Consider the following 21,531-nt stretch of genomic DNA (forward strand, 5'->3'; position numbering starts at 1 on the left):
TGCTTGTGCGAAGGGGTTCAGGTTGTGCTCGGCGGAGCGAGGGGAGCGGCTGTGAGGGGGCGCGGCGCTCGCCGCCGGGTCCCAGTGTGTGAGGCAGTCCCCTCCTCCGCGTAGGGCGCTCGCTCGCTTCGCCGCTCTCTCCGTCGGGATTTCGGGGATCACTGTTCTCCCGGTCGGCCCCCCCGGGACTCCCTGGGCGGTGGGGGACACGGAGGGCTCTCCCCGCCATGGCCTTCACCTTCGCCGCTTTCTGCTACATGTTGTCGCTGGTCCTCTGCGCAGCGCTCATCTTCTTCGCCATCTGGCATGTGAGTACCTCAGCGCTCCTTATGCCCCCCGGCCCCTCCGCCGCGCGCGGAGACTATTAAACCCGGCTGCAGCCCGGTGGGAGGGTGTCGTGCCATGAGGGAGAGGAGCTGGGGCGGGCAGCCCTGCTCCCGCGTTGCTGAGGTGAAGCCCCCAGGGCCGCTGTGTGCGGCCGGCGTCCCGCGGCGGGAGCGGGCACTTCCCTTCTTTCACCCCGGCGGTGCCAGCGCAGACCGAGGGCGCCGTGAAACCCCGGCGTGCGGGGCCTTACTTCTTACAAATCGACCACCCTAAAACACCGGTGGTGATCGCTTGTGCGAGCCCAGCCGGCCGCGATGCTGGAAGCGCTCGCAGCCCGAGTGCTGCCTGAGCCGTGAGGGGAGCGCCCTGCGGTTGTGAGAGGTGCTAAACCGGGAGATGCTCCAGGTAAGAACACCCCCTTTTCTTGCCCGGGAGTCGAGCGTGGTGAGGCAGAAGCCGCCCCGCGCCTGATGAAGCGGTGAGGTGTTTTTTCCTGCGGTAGTTACTGCGTTAGTAAGTTCTTTTAAAAGTAGGATTTGAATGTGAAACTTACTCTTTCTTCTAATGCATGAATTGGTATTGGAGCCCACCTCCATTGGCTTCATTCGGAAGTGGTGGTGCTTAGTCCGTGTTGTACCCGGGGTGGCCGTGGGTAGGCATAAGCATGGAACTTGCGAAGTGTTTCTTTCCACAGAAGTGGGATTGTTCTTATGCTTGACTTAAAATTCTTTTAAGTGGCTACGTATTTACACTATGTGTGTGCTACGCAAATAATTTTATGCCAAAAACATTCAGGATGGAACAGGATAAGTTGAAAAAAGAGCAAGTCTCAGGAATGTCTCTGCAGATAGACCTGGCGGAGTAAGATTAAAAAGCCCTTCCCTTGTCTAACAAGCAAGGGAGATACAGAGTTTGTTGAAACGAAAGTAAAGCTGCTAGCTTGTTTGTATTTAAGCATCTTAAGTGTGAAACATACCACTCTGTTGTGAGAATTCTTTGAAGTCAAATTATTTTGAATTCTTAATAGTGCAGTCACAAGTTTTTTCTTATGAATGAAACTGCAAAAGCGTGGTGGTAATGCCAAATACTGTTGGGATCTCAAGTACTGTAAGGTCTCTTAGCAGTCACCTACTGCACTTCTGTTCTCTGAAAAAAGAGTAGCAAAAGTTAAATGGTTACTCATGTTTTCTTATTGCTTCCTCCCCAGACCTTTAGGCACTCAAAAGCAAGAAATCTACAGCTTCTTTAAAGGGTTCTACTCTGAATCTCTTGCTAAAAAGTAATCACAGAAGCATTGAACGCTTTGGGTTGGAAGGGACCTTAAAAGTCACCTGGTTCCAACCCCTCTGCCATGGGCAGGTACACCTTCCACTAGACCAGATTGCTTGTTTTCTTCGTTAGTAACACACTTTTAAGGTTTTTTGTTTTAATGTATTTGAAGTCTGTTGTCATGCTGTCAGTGTTCCCACACTGAATTTGTTGTCTGAAGACATACAGTACTTGTAGCAGATCTGGCAAATTATTCTTGTGTAAATCAGTTTAGTTACTGCAAATTTACTTTTGGTGAAACATTTCCACCTTTGAATCTGTACGCTCATGGAGAGTGATCCATTAGTTGTAGAGCTCCATAGGAAGCAACTGGGAAGGGAAACCTTTTGTCAATAGGCTGATGTTTATGGTGCGTGTTTGTTACATCTGTTGAAAAACTGTTGAGGGATTGAGGTTGAAAATGGCTAAAAATGCTGTTCTATTATACTAGAGCAAGAATCGGTACTTTTTGATATCTTTCAGTATCTTTTCTTATAAATAGATCATTCTATTAAAAACATGGTTTGTGAAGGTCATGGAATAACAGATTTAATATCCTGCCAGAATAAACTTTTAAGCATACAGTTACCCACATACACAAAACATAAAGATTTTTCTAGAAGAGCTGTTATCATGTGTTCCTTCTTTCTTCTAAAATGCAGTCTAACATGTAGCTTATGTGTTGAGTCATAGGAGTTTCTTTTACCTTAAGCATCTCATTGTGAAAGTCTTCCCAAGAAAAAGAATTCTTACTCATTCACTGTGACCTGATTTTTTTCACTATAATATACTTGTGAGGGACAGTAAATATATTTTAAATAGGTTCTTATAAAGGCAGTGGAGGATTTTGGTAATTATATTTGCCTGTTAAAATGCATTTAAAATATTATTAAAAAAAAGAAGCACAACACATTTCTATACTAAGAATAAGTTGTTGATCCATCAGAGTGTCCAGTAACCTTAAAATATTTGTGAGGTTTTAAGATTGAATTTTATAACTTATTTTAAAGGACAAGAAAAAAACTGTAGCATTTGGACTTTATATTGTTCTGGCCTGAAGCTGGCTGAGGTTTGGGCAGTTATTTGGACAGCAGATCAAATAAAAATCTCATTTTCTTCCTTCTGGGAAGTCAGATGAATTATAATTTTCATTAATACTGATGTAATAGGTTCAGTAAAAACTGAAACCAAAACAGAAGAAGTTAAAATGAGGATTTTTATTGTTGAAAACTGTGCTTTTCTGATGCCTTTCCTCTGAGAAATTAAAGGCTCTTTATACATTGCTGTGCTCTTTAGGGGCAGACAGAATGAAGCTGGTCAGAACACTTTAACGGAATTGTGGCTGAAGTACAGGAGCTCCTTCAGACATTTGGAACATGTAATGATTTTTTTTTTTTTCTATCTCTGAGTGATCTTATACAGGTTGTCAGTGGTGTTTGTCATGATAAAAAAAAAACAAACCCAAATTAGATACTATTAGAAACACTTGTTTAAGCTGTGCACAAGATGTAAGACATTGGAGCATGTCCAAAATTCAGCAGTGGAGCTGGTGAAGATGCTGGAGCACAAGTGCAATGAGGAAAAGCTGAGGGACCTGGGGAGTTTAGTCTGGAGAAGAGAAGGCTCAGGGGGGACCTTATGGCTCTCTACAACTACCTGAAAGGAGGTTGTAGTGAGATGGGGTTGGTCTCCCAAGTGACAGGACAAGAGAAAATGGCCTCAAGGTGTGCCAGGGGAGGTTTAGACTGGATATTAGAAACACTTTCTCCCCCAAAGGGTGGTCAGGCATTGGAACAGGCTGCCCAGGGCAGTGGTGGAGTCACTGTCCCTTGAAGTGTTCAAACACCATGTAGACGAGGCCCTCAGCGACATGGGTTAGTGGTGGCCTTGCAGTACTGCGGTAAAGGTTGAACTTGATGATTTTAAAGCCGTTCTACAGGCTAGCTGATCCTATGAATATATGTTGTAAACTCAGTGGCAAAGTATATGGCCTTACTAACAATCACAGAGACTTTGTTTTGCTCTCTTCAGCTCTTATAGAAAAGAACAAGCTTTTTACTCATGAGTTTTACTCTGTTCCTAAACTATCTTGAACTAAAAATTACTTTCCTGTTAAAACTTAACTGGGCTATGTCAAGTCTGTTTGAACTCCCATCAAGATTTGGCATTACCACATTCCTTTCTAGAGTTGCGTGCACTGAAATTGGTGACAGTTATTTGAACCAAACATAAGAAGAATAAAGGAGCAGAACATTTTTTTTATTTTCTTGTTTTATGCTTTCCTTTTCCCTTATTTTCCTTTTGAAGTGTGAGGATAGTATTAATCCTGATAAACTGCCTTAATATGATTCTGGCTTAACAGTTACAAGTTCACAGGTATATTTAAGAACAGTGGGAGGCAGTGACTGAACAGAGTAATACAGGCTAAGATCGACTTTTAATTTTAAACTAAAGCATCCTTTTTTTACAAACACAAGGGAAAGAAGCCCTTGGAATCTATATTCAGTGCTGTTTCTGCTTTTGGCTTAGCGTGTTATGTTTAGTACACAGTTTGAGTTACCTGTGCCTTGTTTTCTCATTTACTAAGCATGGGTAATAGAACTAAATTTCAGATACTGCGTATCATTTTATTTACCATCTATCCCTGAAATGCTTTTGCTTTTTGACAGAAGATGCTACGTACATATAAGATGTTGCCACTTCTGGTGCTTGTCACTGTACTGTTCTATGATGTGGACTGTTTTATTACTACTCAAATTGCAGTAGCTTAGGTAAAAAAATCAAAAGCTTTTCATTAGGTATATATGCAGAATTTAGTGAGTATTCAGTGTGTGACTCACTTAGGCTTTGTCATAAAATTCCTAGCGTATTTTTTGATAGACTGTACAACCTTAATGTTAAAGGTACATAAAAAAGTATACAAGAGAATCATTTGAAGCTTGGTTTGATAGGAAATTCAGTTGAGCAAAGCACTTTGGGGACAGACTAGGTGCAAGTCTATGAATGTTCTCTGTGTATCAGTGTTACGTTGTTTCTGTAACTCTGGTTTGGAGGATAGCTATCTGTCTCTCCTGAAACCAATAAAAAAATCATATTGTTTCTGTAACTCTGGTTTGGAGGATAGCTATCTGTCTCACCTGAAACCAATAAAAATATCCATGAGCTGACTTGAACCTGTGCTTCTCTTCAGTAAAGGCTGCCAGGCATCTCAATTAAGCTCTTTTAGAGCTTGTCTTGAAAAGAAAGTAATTTCCTTACAGACTTGTGGTCAAGGTTGAATTTTCTTTCAGATACTGAAGTTCAGTGCTGTCCTTAATTCAGTTCTCTAAGAATATTGGATAATTATGTTATTAAAAATAACATCAGATTAAGGCTTGATGAACGGGAACACAAATGCAGTTGCTCTATGTTAGACACATTTCTTAAAGGCATTTTTTCTTCTCTAAGCAGCTAAGCACTTTGTCCCTGAGGGTTTCATAGTCATGACAGTTTGAGGAATGAGTCTGATATTTTCACTCTTTTTAAAGACAGAGCACAACCAGATTGGGCTGGCTATAATACAGCTTGACAGTTCCCTTACAACTTTTCTTTCAGAAGTTTGTCACATTAATGCTGACAGACAGATATTAGGCCAGGCAGCACTAGCTGTGGAGCCAACTATATTTTATATATTGGAAAATAAGTATATTTCAGTTTAGTTACATCGTCATGCTTAAATAATAATTAAAAAATCACAGAAGGCTTTGGACTGTAGCACAGACTTAAATGCTGTGGAAAGACTAAATTGGATCTCTGTGTATGCTTGAACTGTCATGATGAGATTTATTTCCAGAATGATTTTAAATTGTGAGTGGTTGCCACTGGCTGTAATTCCAGATGCTTCAAAAGTCATAGTGACTCCATTATCTGTGTAAAATAAATTAGCTGTGGAGTCTCATGCTTCCCACAGAAATGCGCACAGAACTATTTAAACATTATTTGCTTGTCACATATGTAGGATTTTTTTGATCTTAAGATTAGTTGGAAAATCTACTTACTAGAGGGATTTTATATCCAAATTGGTAAAGTATTTCTAGTGCTTTTAAAAATCTTTTTTATTTTTTTTTTAAGCTGCTGTGCTTATGAATAACAAGACAATATCTGTCATATTTTATTAGATTGTGAGTTCAAATCTTAGATTGAGTCTGAGGCAGGAGGTTATAGCTCATTACATGCACTTGTTCATTCAGCCACCAAATACTACATTAAGTCACACCTAAAATATTGACTTGAACCCTCAGACCTCTGGCTTAGTCGATTCCCCTCACCCCAACATGTGTCCTTTTATCAAAATAATGTTTCAGAAAGAGGAAGAAACTCAGCAGAGAATAAGAATCTCCTTATAGATATTAGACCTCTCTGTGACCTGTTCCTTTTCCTTAGTGCCTCTGACATGCAGTTCATTTATAACCAGTGTTGTGCCTGGCAGCTGAAGGTGACTCTATCAGGCAATGAAACTAGGTCTTACTTGACTCGGAAGCTGCAGATACTGACAGATTTCCTTTTGTGGAGTTAGGAAACACTTCCAATTTGTATAGAAAATCTCTTCCATAAGAAACAGGTAAGAATTATTATTTCCATCCTCCCAAGAGATAGTCACTTAAAGCCACAGGGCAGAGTCAGTTTATGAGATAAAGGTAGAAGAATGTCAAATAATACTTGATTTGCTAGGTAACTTCCTGTGTTTCACAGGAAATTTCCATTAAAAAAAAAATCATGTTTCTAATGCTGTGCAGAGAAGATGCAATTACATTGACAGAACGGTTCCTGTATTCCTTGGTATAGTTACAACTTAAGAAATAACTGTTTCCTCTTAAACAATAAAAGATTCATAGAAAAATTTCAATTAGAAGGGACCTAAGACATGATTAAGTCAGGTCTCTTCTTCAGGGCAGCCCTAATTTCAAAATGAGGCCAGGCTTCTCAGGGCTTATGAACTTTCTATGAATGGAGAGTTCACAGCCTCTCCGGTAACCTGTTCCAGTACTTTACTCCTCTCATTGTGAACATTGTGTTCTTACACACAGCTGGAATTTTCTGTGGGTGCAACTTCTGACTTTTGCCTCTTGCCTTCTTTGGTGTGTGCCCCTGAGAAATGCTTTGTGCTTACTTCTGTCTAACCCACCCCAGAAAACTGAAGGCAAGATCATGCAGATCATCCTGAGTATACTCTTGCTTTAGTGTTTCATTAGGAGCCTAGGAAAATTCGGAGGAACATTTTGTGGGGCAGGACAAGAGTCTTTATATTTTTCTCCACTTCCCACTGAAGAAGTATTACTATAAAAAGCAAGGGTTTATTTTAGGAATGTCATTGTGAAAAGTTACACTAGAAGGCAATGGAAAAAAATCACGGAACAGTTACAATAGAAGTAGGTTTTCTCAGCAAGATGCTGCAGGAGTGCTGAACTTGCAGCTCCGGTTTTGATAATGTGAGCTCATGAAGCAGAACATAAGGGAGATGGAGAAATAGTGCCATTACGGAGTCGTCTGATAGTACGCTACTTACAGCTCCTCACCAATGCAGTAGGTCATGAAAAACCTTTGGGTTGGTTTTGGATCCTTTTGTATTTTTATGCTTCTGTGGGTCATGTAATAACTTAGCTGTCAGAGATAGATTTTGGTTGTTTTTTAAATACAGATGGAAGCCTAAGCCAAGCACATCACTGGAGGAACTGAAGTTTAAAAAATGAAGGAGATCTACAGTAAAATGATGAGAATTAGTAAGTCCTCATCTTTGCAATTCTCTGAGATAGCAGCCAAGTGCCAGGCATTGTTGATACAAGCTCCACTTTTTTAATAGAATGTCATTTGATTTTTGAATGCATTTAAATGCCAGACATCTTCATGCTGTGAGTCACTGCTTCAAGTGTTTGATCATTTAGTCAATCTTCTGCAGCATTATTATTTTATTGCATTTTGAGTTCTGGCTAAATTCTATCATCATAGCGTGATAGAATGATTTGTGTTGGAAGGGACCTTAAAGCTCACCTAGTTCCACTCCCTTGCCCTGGGCAGGAATGCCTTCCACTAGAGCAGGTTGCTCCAAACCCTGTCCAACTTGACCTTGAGCACTGCCACTGGTGGGGCAGCCACAGCTTTCTCTGGGCAACCTGTGCCAGTGCCTCACCACCCTTATCTAAGTATAAACTACCTTGTAGGTTCACAGAATGGGCATTTACAGGCAAACATAATGAAGGTTCCACTGAGATCAGTTTGATTGCATCTGCTTCAAAGTTGTTCTTCCCTCAGTATTATGTAAACACTATTAGCAGATCCTTTAGAAAATTGACTTGCTGATCATTTAAGTGGCAGGGCTGTTTGGAGCTGAAATGTATCCTTAACCTTGATCACGCTGCTGTAATTGAGCTAAGGAGTTTTATAAGAACAGTTGAGGATGCTTTTTGGCTGTTATTTTACTTTTAACATTTGACCATTTATACTGGCTGCTGTATCTCTTTCCCTGTTCCTGCAACCACAGCTGCATTGCTGCTCTATTGCTTTACCTTGCCTTATCTCTGAAAACACAGCTCTGTAGTTGATGGTCATTTGTGTATGTGTGTGTGAGGCTTGGCCTTGGAGTTACTTCCTCCAAGTTCTGCCTGGCCTCTTTTTTGGAAAGGAAGACAACTTGGGAAGGTCTTGAGTTTGGGCATCCTTGCCTGATGCCACCTGCATTAGAAGAGCCTCTGCTCCCTTCTCCTGTCTCTTGCTGGTCCAGCTGGGCTCCTGCTGTGCCCCTGGGAGTCACGAAGCACGCATCTAGCAGCATTCCTGCCTCCATACCCACAGTGGGCTCCTTTCCATAGATGGCATTGGTAGGAGCCCACTGTTGAGTGGGTAAAGAGGAATAAAATACTGTGAGAAGGGGGGAAACGGGACTGTGGGAAGCAGGGGTTCAGGAAGAAAGATGTGAAGGAAAGAGCAAATGAGAGGAAGACAGTGCACCTGTGAGCAAGTCACTAACAGGAGGGAAGACTGAGAACGCAGAGTTCTTGTTTGGGAGACAGTTTGAAAAGAGAAGGTTCCTGAATCCAGAAGGTCTGGTTGAATTCAGGTGGCAGACATTTTTGGATAGCCTATGTAATGAGTCCTCTGTGTGGGTATGGTGTAATATGTGACATGCTTGAACAGAATCTTTTTTAGCAACAGAACCCAGATACCCTTATGTGGGTATCTTCCTGGATTCTGGTAAATATGCATAAATCGCTGCTGATAGGAATGAAGAATGCTAGAGAAGGGAAAAAAAGTAGCTGCAGCAATGTGGGGAAATGGAAGAGAACCCTGTGTAAGGAGCATGAGAGGGAATGGAAGGTAATACTTCTCCCAAGCATGTATCGTGTAACAGAAATGTAACATGTCAAAACAATAATTTGTGACAACTTGTGGGAATCTTTGAAAACTGAGGAATAGGATAAATTGTTGTGTGGTGATAGGGTTGGAAAGTTGCTTGGAGACAGCACTAGCCAACTGGCCAGTCTCTCGTCCATGAATTTTGTCTTATTGATGCTGAAAATAAAATCTTGTTCTCTTACCTCCTTCTTTGGAGTGAATATTTTTTTGGTTGTATCTGTTCTGGTACATTTTCCTATCTATTTACTACCCTTTTTCTGAATTTATTCTGCAGAAACATCCTGTTTATTCCTAGCTTTGGGATTATCATCTTTGTGCTGGTAACTAATAGAAAAATTGCTTCAGTTCATTTTGAGAATTATTTATGAACAGGGAGCTTTACAGCTTTAATGTGTCTGTGCCTTTCTCCTTGCGTATGCCCCATACTGTAGGTTTGATGAGAAGAATAAGACAAGTAGAAATGTCGCAGGGGGAGCGCGTTGCATGGAAAGTGGGGTAAAAGAAATTATTTGTAATTTTGAGGAAAAACAAGGACACAAGGGTACTCCCTCTCACATCCATAGGTAGCCAGTAATACTGTCTCCAGCCAGAGTTAATGTGTTATTGGTCTAATGTGACCAACTACCACCCTTTCTCCTGCCTTCTTCTGGCCAGCATTTTGAATTAGGTCTTCCACCAACTCAGTTCTAGCCTGTCCCCAGTTTGATGTGAAAAAAGCTATGTAGTGAAGAACTTGGCCTGTACATGTAAAAGGTGTACAGATCTGTAGCAATGAATCTGTGATACAGAGCTAGTGAGAAATACATCTGAGTTGTTTCTTTTTTGGTTGTGCTTTCTCAGTTGATACGGAGTTTAGTATAAAGAGAAACAAAGGCAAAGCAGTGCTGTGCCTTGTGCTGAAGGCAAATTTCCCCAGCCTCTCCTGGGCATGGATAGAGAATAATGCTGTTTTCTTCTTACCCTGGTTCCTTGAATAGGTCTGCAAACCAGTTCATCTGCATTAGCTGCTGGCTGAATCAGAGGTCAAGACTAGCACATGCAAGGCTTTGGCTTAACTTTATACATCTGCTTGTTCAGTTTATCTGCAGGTATGGTCTTTGTATACTTTCCAGGAGAGAAGATCTCTGGTAGGATGTCCTTTCTTAGCTTGCTGAATGTGTGGCTGTGACTGTGAATCCATGCTGTAATAGATTGTCTGCTTTTCAAGGCACTCATGACTGTCAGATCTATTAGTACCTAACTAACAAGTTCCAGCATTCATGGTAGGCCATGTCAATTTGTTGTCACTGGTGCTCTGTGATCTTGCGGTTTTGGTGTTGAACTGAAGAAATCGGAAGCAGTTAGGTACTCAAATGTGTAAGAGTTTTTGTTCTTGTTATCTAAATGGAAAAACCTGCTTTGTTTTAGGAAGAATCCACCTTAAACACTCCATTGCATGTAGGAGGAGGAGACCATATGTAGGACAGAATACTGGCGGAATGCTCTTGTCAAAAATACAAGGAGTGTGGGAGATTATTATACACAGTTCCCTATTGCTGCAGAGATTCAACCTGTATTTCTCATAGCAGACAAAGGTGCATAGATTTTGGGGCTTTTGGGCTGGTGGAAAACATTGTCAAATCCATGTAAGATTTTATGGTAGAGGAAGAGCATTCATAAAACCACTTGGAAGGGCAAATTTTATATCTGCTGCCTCTGATTTAGACCCTGACATAGCTTCACTACTGACTTATATTGTCTCCAGACACAGGCATCCTGCTAAATGGAATGCTCTCCCCTTGAATAAAATTCTTAGAAAAATAAGAGTTGGCCTGTTACCTCTGTAATCCCTTCAGTGAAATGTGGTTTTATGCGTAGTGGCATGATACCAGCAGTGGAACTAATGCTGTTATCCATGTTTCAAAAGAATTAGTATTTTGATGTTTTGGTATTAGTATTCTGATGGTTCAGATTCTCTTGTGAGAGACAGAAGGCATGATTTTTTTAAGTAACTGAGGCAGAATTATTTCTATCACGCTGAATGTAATTAAATTTAAATAATGCATCTCCATGTACATGCAAGCTTTTTTCTGTTCAGAACAATGTGGAATACTCACCAGTTCTGTTGCAAATTGAAAATATGTTCTTTTTCTTAATATTGGTAACAGTTTGTATCACTAAAAACCAGTTGAGGGGTATGTTTGATTCATACAATACTGCTACTTTCTCAACAGTTCCCTTGTACTGAATGCACTAATGTAAGGTTTAAAAAAGGAAAAAGAATTGTGACAACAAAATGATGAGATCCTGTGGGGTGGGAGGGAAGCATGGCAGTCTGGACTTACCTTAAAAATTCCTCCTCCGCTTGAGGTCTGTTTTGAAATGTGTTCTATCTGCAGGGAGCAAAACTATTAGCCTATTTAGAAACAGGCTCTGTACAGCTATATTAGCATCATCCCTCCTGCGCAGCTTGCTTGCTTGTCTTCCTTCTCTGAATAAACTGTAGTTTATATGCGTGCAGCTGGTTTTTGCCTGGCTGGATTTCAGCTGGTCTAGACTGGAAGGCAGTGAGTGGGTATGAAGTTGTGATACAAGCACACGTAATCTCTGAACTCTGTACTTGGGGAAATAGGTGGGATATTTGTCTCTATTCTGAAGGAGTGGGTTGATGTCTCTCAATTTCAGGATAACTGGGGAACATAGTTCAGTGACTGTGGTGAGCAAGTGAAATACGTGTCTGGAGTCCTATTGTTAGATGGTAAAACTGTTCGTCCTTGCAGTTGGATGAAAGGATTTCATAGCAGTTGTAGAAATCTATCAATAGATGCTTGTCAAATCATCCTCCTGGGAACATTGTGTTCACAACAGAATTTTGCAGCTGCTGAGGTTTTCTTAGTGGATTTGTCAAAACTAGTAAATGAATTCTTTACCATTCAGAAACCAGGTTGCTTTTTCAAATTCTTGTCTGTAAGGCTGCAATAATAACCAGTAACTCATAGAGGTATAACTTTCTATTCAAAGCACTCAAAGCTCACTACAGTATGGTTGTATTCCTGAAGATAAATTTCTGTCTGCTTCACAATGTGGATGGAGTTTTTAGTTCTTATACTAACAGGCAGACTGCTTCAAGTGACTACCAAGTAATTCTTAGCGGTTTCTCCTGCACCTCTCTTCAGGTTTGGACATCCAATTTGGCATAGCTGAAAGAGTAATACTGCTTTTGTCCATCTGTGTAGGTGGTGTTTGTTTTGTTTCATTTTATTTTTCCTTATTTGTATAATTTTTTATTTATGCAGGGAATGTAATGGTGTAACTATACCAGTGCATTGTATATGTTTGTGTGCGTGTGCACTCTAAGCAAGAGAGCTTTCCTAAAGGCTCAGATTTGGATTTTCATCAATATTTACTTACAGTGGTATAATTATATCTCTACATTTCCATAGGTAGATAGGAAAGCTTTTTGAATCTTGTTTGCAGAATGGAGATAATGTGTTTTCAATTTTGCAGATTGGAGTTTCTGTTGGAAAAAAGCTTAGACTCTGACTTAAATACTTTGTAGAATCATAGAATGGTTTGGGTTGGAAGGGACCTTAAAGCTCATCCAGTTCCAGCACCCTGCCATGCGCAGGGGCACCTTCCACTAGTCCAGGTTGCTCCAAGCCCCATCCAACCTGGCCTTGAACATTGCAGTAAGATTTTCATGGCTGTTAAGTTAGCCTAAGCTTCCAGTTAGAGCCTAAAAAGTTTAAATCATGTTGGCCTAAATGTAACATTCTCTTACAGACAAATGAACTTTAATAAAAAGATGAAAAATGGGTGCTTAGGTATATATTTGTGCCACTTGGGATGGAGCCATAAGAGCTTTGTTTCCTTTAGCAACGTGTTTGCATTTCTGGGTGGAGAGTTGTCCAATGGTGGCAGCATATGGAATTCCAGTGAAGTAGAGTGGGGAAATGCCATACAATTGTTAGTGTGAAATGTGACAAACAGAAGAATTTTCTACCCTTGAATGATTTAAAAACATTTGCAATCTTAATCCAAAAAGGCACTGCTTAAAGCAATGATCTGCTCTGGAGATGAACAGCAAACAGTACAATAATCAGACAGAAATGCATAGTTTCACTTCTCATATGTTAGAAGTCTGTTGACAGTATCCTTTTCTGTCCCCTAATATTTGGTATGGTGCAGCAATCTGGAAGCTTTGGTTCTTTTGCCAGCAATTCTGTAAATAATTTCTCCGAGCTTCATTTTTCCCCTTGTATAAAAAGTGAGTTATCTTTTCCTTGCATTTGTTAAGACCTTCATTGCCGTGAAGGGAGATTTATAACTGCAGGGCATTGTTCGTCGTTACTGTTTTGTGGAGAATTAATAAGAGTCAGAAAAGGAAATACACTGAGAAGAGATAGGGAAGAAAGGAATCCCTTTCTTGTCACTTTCCTCTCTGCGCTTTATTTGGCTGTAGTGTTAAAGTTCCCATCAAAAGCAGCATTTCAAACCCATGGGCCTGGGAAACTATTGAATTACATGGCAAGTATGATGAAAACCAAGTTTTAAGCCTTTTTACCTTTTTAAATAGGAGATGTTTAACAAAAGAATATAAACGAGATAGAAAATATGACAAGGGGATAAAATTCTCTGGCTTCTGAGGTAGGTTGCCCATCTATTCATACAATTTAAAATAATCTTTCATGCTTGGTACCATGAGCCACGTCAGTTCAACCAGAAGAGAAAGAGGGAAACCACCATCTTGAACAAATGTTCACCAACCACATACCTAAATTTCTTTTGCACACACATATCACATCAAGATAAGAATTGGGTAGCAAAAATTGTTCTCAGTCTGTCACTTTGTCAGTGTCACTGTTCTCTGCATCTCTCTGTAGGCTCCCCTAACTCCATCGTGTCAAGGCAGTGATTTATCTTCCATTTCAGATTATTTGTCATTCTTACCTGACTGACCCTCTCTCTCACATTTTATTAGTTGCTCCTTCTCTCAACAAAATTTAACATTTGCCCACCTTGCATCAACGTGGTTCAACCACTATATATGTTCAGCACTTTCCCAAACGTAGCTGCTGATGGACAGGCATGAAGTTTAGGAGCACAGAATGTTCCTAACCTTGTCCAACTTCTGTCCACATGCTGACTTGCAGACAGTGCATGAACTGCTGGTATGGGTGCTGTGGAAGTTGCCTGTGAGTGTGGAGGGGTAGGTAAATTGTTTAAATGAACCATTAAAGACAGTTTCTTCAAGATGGGATTGTGGTGCATTGACAGTGTGGTAGCAAGGAAACATATGTTAAGTGTTACTGTTCTATAATGTGGTTTGTGTGGTTGTCAACAAGTTCTGTTTTATCTTGTCTTTTCTGAGATGCCAGTAAGCAGGGATATCCAACTTCTTTGCTGTCACTGAATTCACACCCACTCCACTACCACCCTAAACCATCATATTGTTAATTAAAGTATATTTCTGTGAGAGCTCAGTGATTTCAAAACCATAAAGTGTCTCCCCTAAAAATGAGAGACCATAATTCATATCTACCATTAATAGGTGAAATTTTCAGTTTGATGGATGCATAAGCATAGGAAAAAAAAACCAGAATTCAGGTTCAATCTTGTGAACACTTCATTATTCAAAGCTGTTATTGTCTGGAAAGATGAGCTCAGAGTGCAGGTAATGAAAATGAATTTTATAAATATAATTGCAATTATAGCTGTACTGAAACATACGTTGTTATCACAATCTCATCTGTTTGGTATGTGCTGAAACTGGAGCAAGCTCCTAACTGACTTACACTTGGAGTTTTGAGATTTGCAGATGGTGTGAATCATCAGGGAATGCAAACAGTGTTTTTATGAACCTTTAGTTTTATTAGGTGGATAACACCCACAAGTGCACTTCTGTAAACAGACAATAGCACAGTGGCAGAACAAACTTCCTGCAGTGTTTTGCAATGTAGAATCACAGGGAAAGCTCTGTAAGTCAGAAGGTAGTTCAACATCCATGGCCTTGTCAATCCTTGGGCACATTCTGCAGTAATAATAAATATGGTTCAACCTGATGCTTTTTTGTTTCTGATTTAGATTTGCAAATAGAGAACTTCGTGGTTTTATTTCTTGAAGTTCCTAGATAAATGCTCTCGCAGCCCAGAAAGCCAGCTGTAGTCTGGGCTGCATCAAAAGGAGCGTGACCTGCAAGTCGAAGGAGGTGATCCTGCCCCTCTACTCTGCTCATGTGAGACCTCACTTGGAGTATTGTGTGCAGTTCTGGTGTCCTCAACATAAAAAGGACATGGAACTGTTGGAACAAGTCCAGAGAAGGGCCACAAGGATGATCAGGGGACTGGAGCACCTCCTGTATGAAGATAGGCTGAGGAATTTGGGGCTGTTCAGCCTGGAGAAGAGAAGGCTGCATGGAGACCTCATAGCAGCCTTCCAGTGTCTGAAGGGGCCCTGTAGGGGAGCTGCGGAGAGACTCTTCGTTAGGGACTGTACTGACAGGACAAGGGGTAACGGGTTAAAACTTAAACAGGGGAAGTTTAGATTGGATATAAGGAAGAAGTTCTTTATTGTAAGGGCGGTGAGGCACGGGAATGGGCTGCCCAGGGAAGTTGTGAATGTTCCATCCCTGGCAGTGTTCAAGGCCGGGTTGGACAGAGCCTTGGGTGACATGGTTTAGTGTGAGGTGTCTCTGCCTGTGGCAGGGGGTTGGAACTTGATGATCTTAAGATCCTTTCCAACCCTAACTATTCTATGATTCTTTGACTCTGAATAGCAAATGATTCTTACTCTCCTTCAATGAAGCAGTGTACAATGTTAATATTTACTAATAGAAATAAGTTTCTCCTCTGTTTAAGATCAGTCCCTAGCACATGTTTCCACATGCTATTTAGCTTTGTGACTAGAGGCTACTCATTTTTCTTTGGAACAGTCTCTTTATTGTGTGGCCTTTGGAGAGATGAGGTCGCTGATGTCCATGCCTATGTATGTTTTGTAGTCTTAATTGCCGTCCTGGATCAAATTAGGTAACTGAAATATATCAAATGATTTATAAAATATATTCAGTTATGAAGGTGAATCACCAGGGAATGCAAACAGTGTTTCTATAAACCTTTAGTTTTATTAGGTGGATAAATAATTCGTATGGTGAAGTGCTTTGACTGGGATCTGTTATATAGTTTGTGTCCAAATGAACTGCTCTGTCAAGATGCTGACAAGTGTGGCAGTTTCAGAGGTGAAACAGACCTTGAGCATACCTGAATGGCATCCCAGGTCATTCAGCAACTCTGAGCAAGCAGCTCATGTATGGGAAACAGGTATCTATACTGCATCCAACTGAAATGGAAACAGGCAGAAGATCGTTTCTCCAGAGTATGGCCAGACCACTGCACCTCCTGTGAAAACATTATGAAATACTCAATGGAGGCAAGTAGTTTTTTGTGGGGGAAAATGACAACTCTGGCCAACCCTAGGCCATTAACTGCTGCAGAAGGCTGGGTGTAACTGAAAGTGGAAGATGCTTCCTAATTAATGATGTAAACCACACTGCAGCACAGCCCAGCCTGATTTTCAGTAATACAGTATAATTTGTTGCACACTTATGTATTGTATTGCCAGCAACTGCCAATCTTAAGAAGCTACATCTTTCTCAATTGCATCTTTAGAATTAGGACACTCAACATTGTGAGATTAAAAAAATTAAAACCAAAACAAAATGCAAAAAAAACCCACAATAAAACATCCGCCCCCAAACTTTGTGTGTTTCTTTACATTCCTTTTAATTGTGAGCCTGCCTAACCTTACCCTGTAAAGCTTTTCACTGTGACTGAGAACTAAGAATGCACTTTTTCATAAGTGAAAATGGATTTCTATTCCTGCAGATCTAACAAAATATGAACTATTATGGAGCTTTTATGAAATAATGTATTAAAATTGAGGAGGATTTGTTTCAGTCAGACTCCTTCCAGAGAGGCATTGGAACTTTTATTCAAGAAGCTTTCCTCCAGTCCTGTGTGCTTGATACCACACATCAGTCTGTTTCTTGCAGGTGTAGTGGGAATGTCTCTTAGTATTGTCGTAATTTGCAGGCATCCCCAGAGGTTTGTCTATGAGACTATAGTATTTACACTTACTGGTATAGTATTTACATTTACATGAAAATAATATGCTCACTACTGTCAGATTTCTTTCAGTGTGCTTAGATATAATGCAAGTATAGCATAAAATAAATTGCATGCCAGCATATTTAGAGTAGGGTTTTGACTACTAAGTTGGGAATGCTCACGAAAAAAGAGAAAGCAAAAAAGTTGGGGAATGTGAATACGTAGTTTGAGTCTAATCTCTTTCCAAAGCTGCCATTTAGGATTTCTTCAAGACTTAGCTGCAGTAGTTCAGGCTAGCTCAACAGAGCCTTGCCTTAATGATTCTGTCCTTCAGAGCAGTCTCGCTCTTCATCTAAACATGCTTCAGGGTTGTCACCTGTCAGCGTTCATTGACTCTTCAGAGGCTTTTCTGGACTTGTTGAAGGGGATCCATCTTTGGATTTCAGCATTTGGGTTCCCCATCTTGTTGTCTCAGACAAGTCTTCCCTCACAAGCTGGATATTGTATTGGCTCTCATTTCATTATTATCTCAAACTCCTAGTTGCTGTTTCTGACTACCAAAAAAAAAGAGCACAGCACATTTCAGCTCATCTCTACCTTTACAACTGAAGGAAAGGCCGTTACCACTGTACATTATTACAAATAGTCATCTCTCAAAGCTCGTAACAGTTTTCTGTCTTAAAGCTACGTGTGTAAGTACCAGTGCAATGAAGCGAAGAGAATTCAAGGGAGATGCACAGGATCCCTGAGTAAATCAGTGGCAGAGCTAGGAGCAGAGGCAGCTCTCTTACCTGTCACAGGGCCATCCTTCTCCCTTGCTGTCAGTGCTGATCTTGATGCCCAATTACAAACAAAAGTACGTGCATCTGACTCAAGTTACCCTCAACAGTTGGCCCAGTTTGAGAATATGAAAGCCTATTCAAAAAGTATTAAATAGAGGTGTCATGAGCCTTACTCTTCACAATTGTACTCCAACCCCCTCAAAGTTTCTGTTATTTGCTGTTTTATCTTAGTCTAAACATCTGTTGCAGATCTAATTCCTAACTTGTAGAGATAGTGCATCTGTGGGGAGAAGTGCTTCAATTATAATCACATTTTATAGTTTCCTTTGTGGTTTGTTCTGGCACTTTGACTTGCCATAGTTGCATAAATTCAATTCGGTAGAGTGCTCCTGTAAAATGCCACACTTTTGATTTTTAAATATGCTTCAGTATGATGAATGTGGCATTCAAGTGTGATGCGGATCCATGCTTAGAGTTGTGGATTGTAGCTCCAGGTTTTATTCTCAAGCCTCTCACCAGATTATTATATGAATCAAGGATAGGCTTTCTGCTCCTGCATTCCATATCTGTAAAACGAACATGCTTTATGCAGCAGGCCTGTGGTGATACCCAGTTGGGTATCTTTTGGACAGCTAGGCCACAGGCATGCTGTAACATGTCATAGAGCAGTTGTTGTGCTTGTATGTTAATTACACAACTGCTACCTTGTACTTTTTTTTTGAGAACAAATACTTTACTGGGTTGTGAATTATCTAAAAAGGAATCACTGTTCTAACATCTCTTTATGTGGTGCCTGTCATGGTGAGCTTTCATTCTTTGGGTGGAGCAAGCGGAAGAAAAGGTATTACTAGAATACAAACATAACATTAAGATTGTCCTTTGAGATCTCTGAATGAAATATGCTGAGGGTTATTACAGCTGTTTTCTTCCAAGAAAACATTATCAAACTTTATTATTTTTATGGGCATTTTTACCTGCTGTACTTTAAAAGCAGACAGTAATTACCAGCATGTCTCAATCCATCAGTCAGTGGAGAAAACTAGCAAAGGACCTCTCTCCATCAATGAGGTCTGAAGTAAGATTCTAAAACCTGCAGGATTTATAGGAAGGACGTTTTCCCGTGGAGTGGTTTACCTGTTGAGGAGATTGCTTGTTAACAAATAGCAGCTTAATGGTAATTAAATTGATACCAATTCAGATCTACTATCTGAAGTACGTTTAACAAGTAATGAAAAGGGGTTGTTGTTTATGTATTAAACCTGGAATAGCACATCTGATCCATCTCTGTGTTTTAGACAGCTAATGATGTTTTCCGTCAAGTCTGGAGATGTATTCATTTGCAGAATAGTTTATTTGAAAGTTTGGGAAAAGAATTCTAGTTGATACGAGGGAAGAAATCTGGAAAGCAACAATGCTGGAAAGGCTGCAGGTATGATTTTACAGTGATAGTAACGGATTCCATGTGTCATATGTAGGAGTATCCTGTGTTTTGGTTCAACTGGTTAGTTCTGAAAGGAGCTTGTTGGGGAAGCTAGTTTCCATTATCTTTTCTGGAAAGAGAGGAAGGGATACAATGCGTCTAACTAGTCCCTAAAGGAAAAAGAAGTGTTTGAATGAGCATTCATTATAATACTTAAAAATTTGTTTTTCAGATAATTGCCTTTGATGAACTCCGGACAGACTTCAAAAACCCAATAGACCAGTGCAACCCAGTCCATGCGGTGAGTACAACCAGTGGCTGTTCTTTAAAGAAAGGGAGATGCACTGAGCTGTCAGTGAAAGTATGAGTGGAAATGAGCATACAGTCTGTTGTGAAGTCAAGTGTAGTTGACACTACGCCGATAGCTGGTAGCTTTCCTTTTTGCTGAAAGAGGCAGGAAAATAATTTGGAAGTTCAGATTTAAAGGATATATGTGATGCTAATGCCTTCTTTTTATCTTTCATTCTGTGGTACAAGTTTTCCTTTTTTGAGATCATTTGCTTTCTCTGTTCATGCATGGGATGACCACCTTTTCCCATACTGCCTATATCAATGAGTCAAAAGCTTAAGGGAATTTGATAAGAAGCACATCCTAGACCTCTCTGTCCTGTAGCAGGTTCTAAATTCTCTGCTTTAGGAGTAAATAACACTTTCTGCTGCATCTGCTACAGAAAAGGTGAAATACCACCCTGGGACTATAAACTCAGTTTTACCTAATGAACCAAAATGCAACTCAGATTTACGCATATGAAAATTTCTCTGTTAATTAAAGCTGTAATCTAGAGTGATTTTAGCTGACTACAGTTAAACGTGCATAAAATCTGTACTACCAGCACTGAGAGCAGAACTTGGCTCTCTCTCATCTCAGTGGGAATTACAGTGATTACGACAGGTGCTGAATTTGATCTCTACAGAGCACCAAGTTATTTAATCTACTGCAAATGATAGCCAAATTCAGTAGCTACTACTTTGCCATTTAACCTTGTTTCATAACTCGGCAGAGGATTTGTGGTATTCCTTAGACAGCTGATGATTTTAACCATGATATTTACAAAATCTTCGATTTAGAAGACTTGTCTACAGTTCACTAACAAGCAAAGAATGAGAGCAGAAGAAAGAAATTATATGAAGAAATTGTATAGAGGACTTAATTGGAAGTTATCTGGTTTTGAATTCACTTTATCTGTTTTTTTATTTCCCATCTTGAGAACTGCACACAAGAAAAAGGTATTTATATGTACCAAACTCCAGTAATTTGTTCTCTTCCTAAAATTTGTAAGATGTTTCCTGGTGATAATTTTCCCTTATTTTAAAATATTAATAGAATGGGTCTCCAGGATAAAGAAAAAAAAATAAATCTGTTTCAGTCATATTAGTGATGTGATCAAAAGGTTTATCGTAGAGATTCCAGGAAACACAGGAAAATGTTCAGTGATCAGTTGACGTATTTCACTATCTTCTATGAATCTTGCTGTGATAACTCAAACAATAATCTCAGATTGCTTTCTTCTGCACAGTATACATGTTAATGACTTTTGTACTGACATGAAAGGAATACTTTTTGCAGGTGTTCCTTACACTTGATCGAAGATGTATTTTCTGTTTTCCCTGTGCATAGTTGCTCATGTCCATATTCCATTTATTTGGTGGGGTAGTTTTTCTTCAGTGCACTGTAAGTATGTCTGCTGTTTACTCATCTATCTTCCACAATGTTTTCATGACAGACTTTTAGACAAGAGAAGACTCGATTATGGAGAAATTAGAGCCAAAAACAATGGCAGTATTGAGAATTTAATTCAGATTTCCTAATTCACACTCTCTTACCTACAGTTCAAAGATAGACTTCCAACTTCTCCAAGGCCAGCTGCAGTTAGGCATCTATCTTCTAAAGTGAAGTGAGAGAATTATCTTTCTTTCTCCACTTACTTCCTACTTAATGCAAGAAGTTTTCTGCAGCTTCACAGGCACGTCCATGCAAGTCTGTTCACATGTTTGTAACCATAAGTCTAAAATTTCTTAGTCTCTTTTAGATCACAGACATCAGAGAGAGGCACACTATTTGTCTGGTGTCTGTCAAGCTGCCACTGTCTCATCGTCCTTCCAAAATTATACTGGTTTTATTTTTTTTAATGGCTTAAACTTGGGGATAAGAAAGGAAAAGAGA

General features: G+C 40.0%; 1 protein-coding gene across 1 annotated transcript in view; it reads left to right on the forward strand.

Annotated features, from left to right (window-relative positions):
• Nucleotides 1–220: 220 nt before the first annotated feature.
• CNIH3 (cornichon family AMPA receptor auxiliary protein 3) overlaps nt 221–21,531 on the forward strand; it is a 45,858-nt gene continuing 24,547 nt past the window's right edge. The window contains exons 1-2 of the mRNA XM_061475202.1: nt 221–308; nt 19,540–19,608. Coding sequence (XP_061331186.1) covers nt 228–308; nt 19,540–19,608 — 150 coding nt within the window. The 5' untranslated portion in view covers nt 221–227. The remainder of the gene's footprint in view (nt 309–19,539; nt 19,609–21,531) is intronic.

Source organism: Pezoporus flaviventris, unplaced genomic scaffold, assembly GCF_033815535.1.
Source record: "Pezoporus flaviventris isolate CSIRO_AGI_PZ_B2104156 unplaced genomic scaffold, CSIRO_AGI_Pfla_v1 ptg000083l, whole genome shotgun sequence".
NCBI classification, from domain to species: Eukaryota; Metazoa; Chordata; class Aves; order Psittaciformes; family Psittacidae; genus Pezoporus; species Pezoporus flaviventris.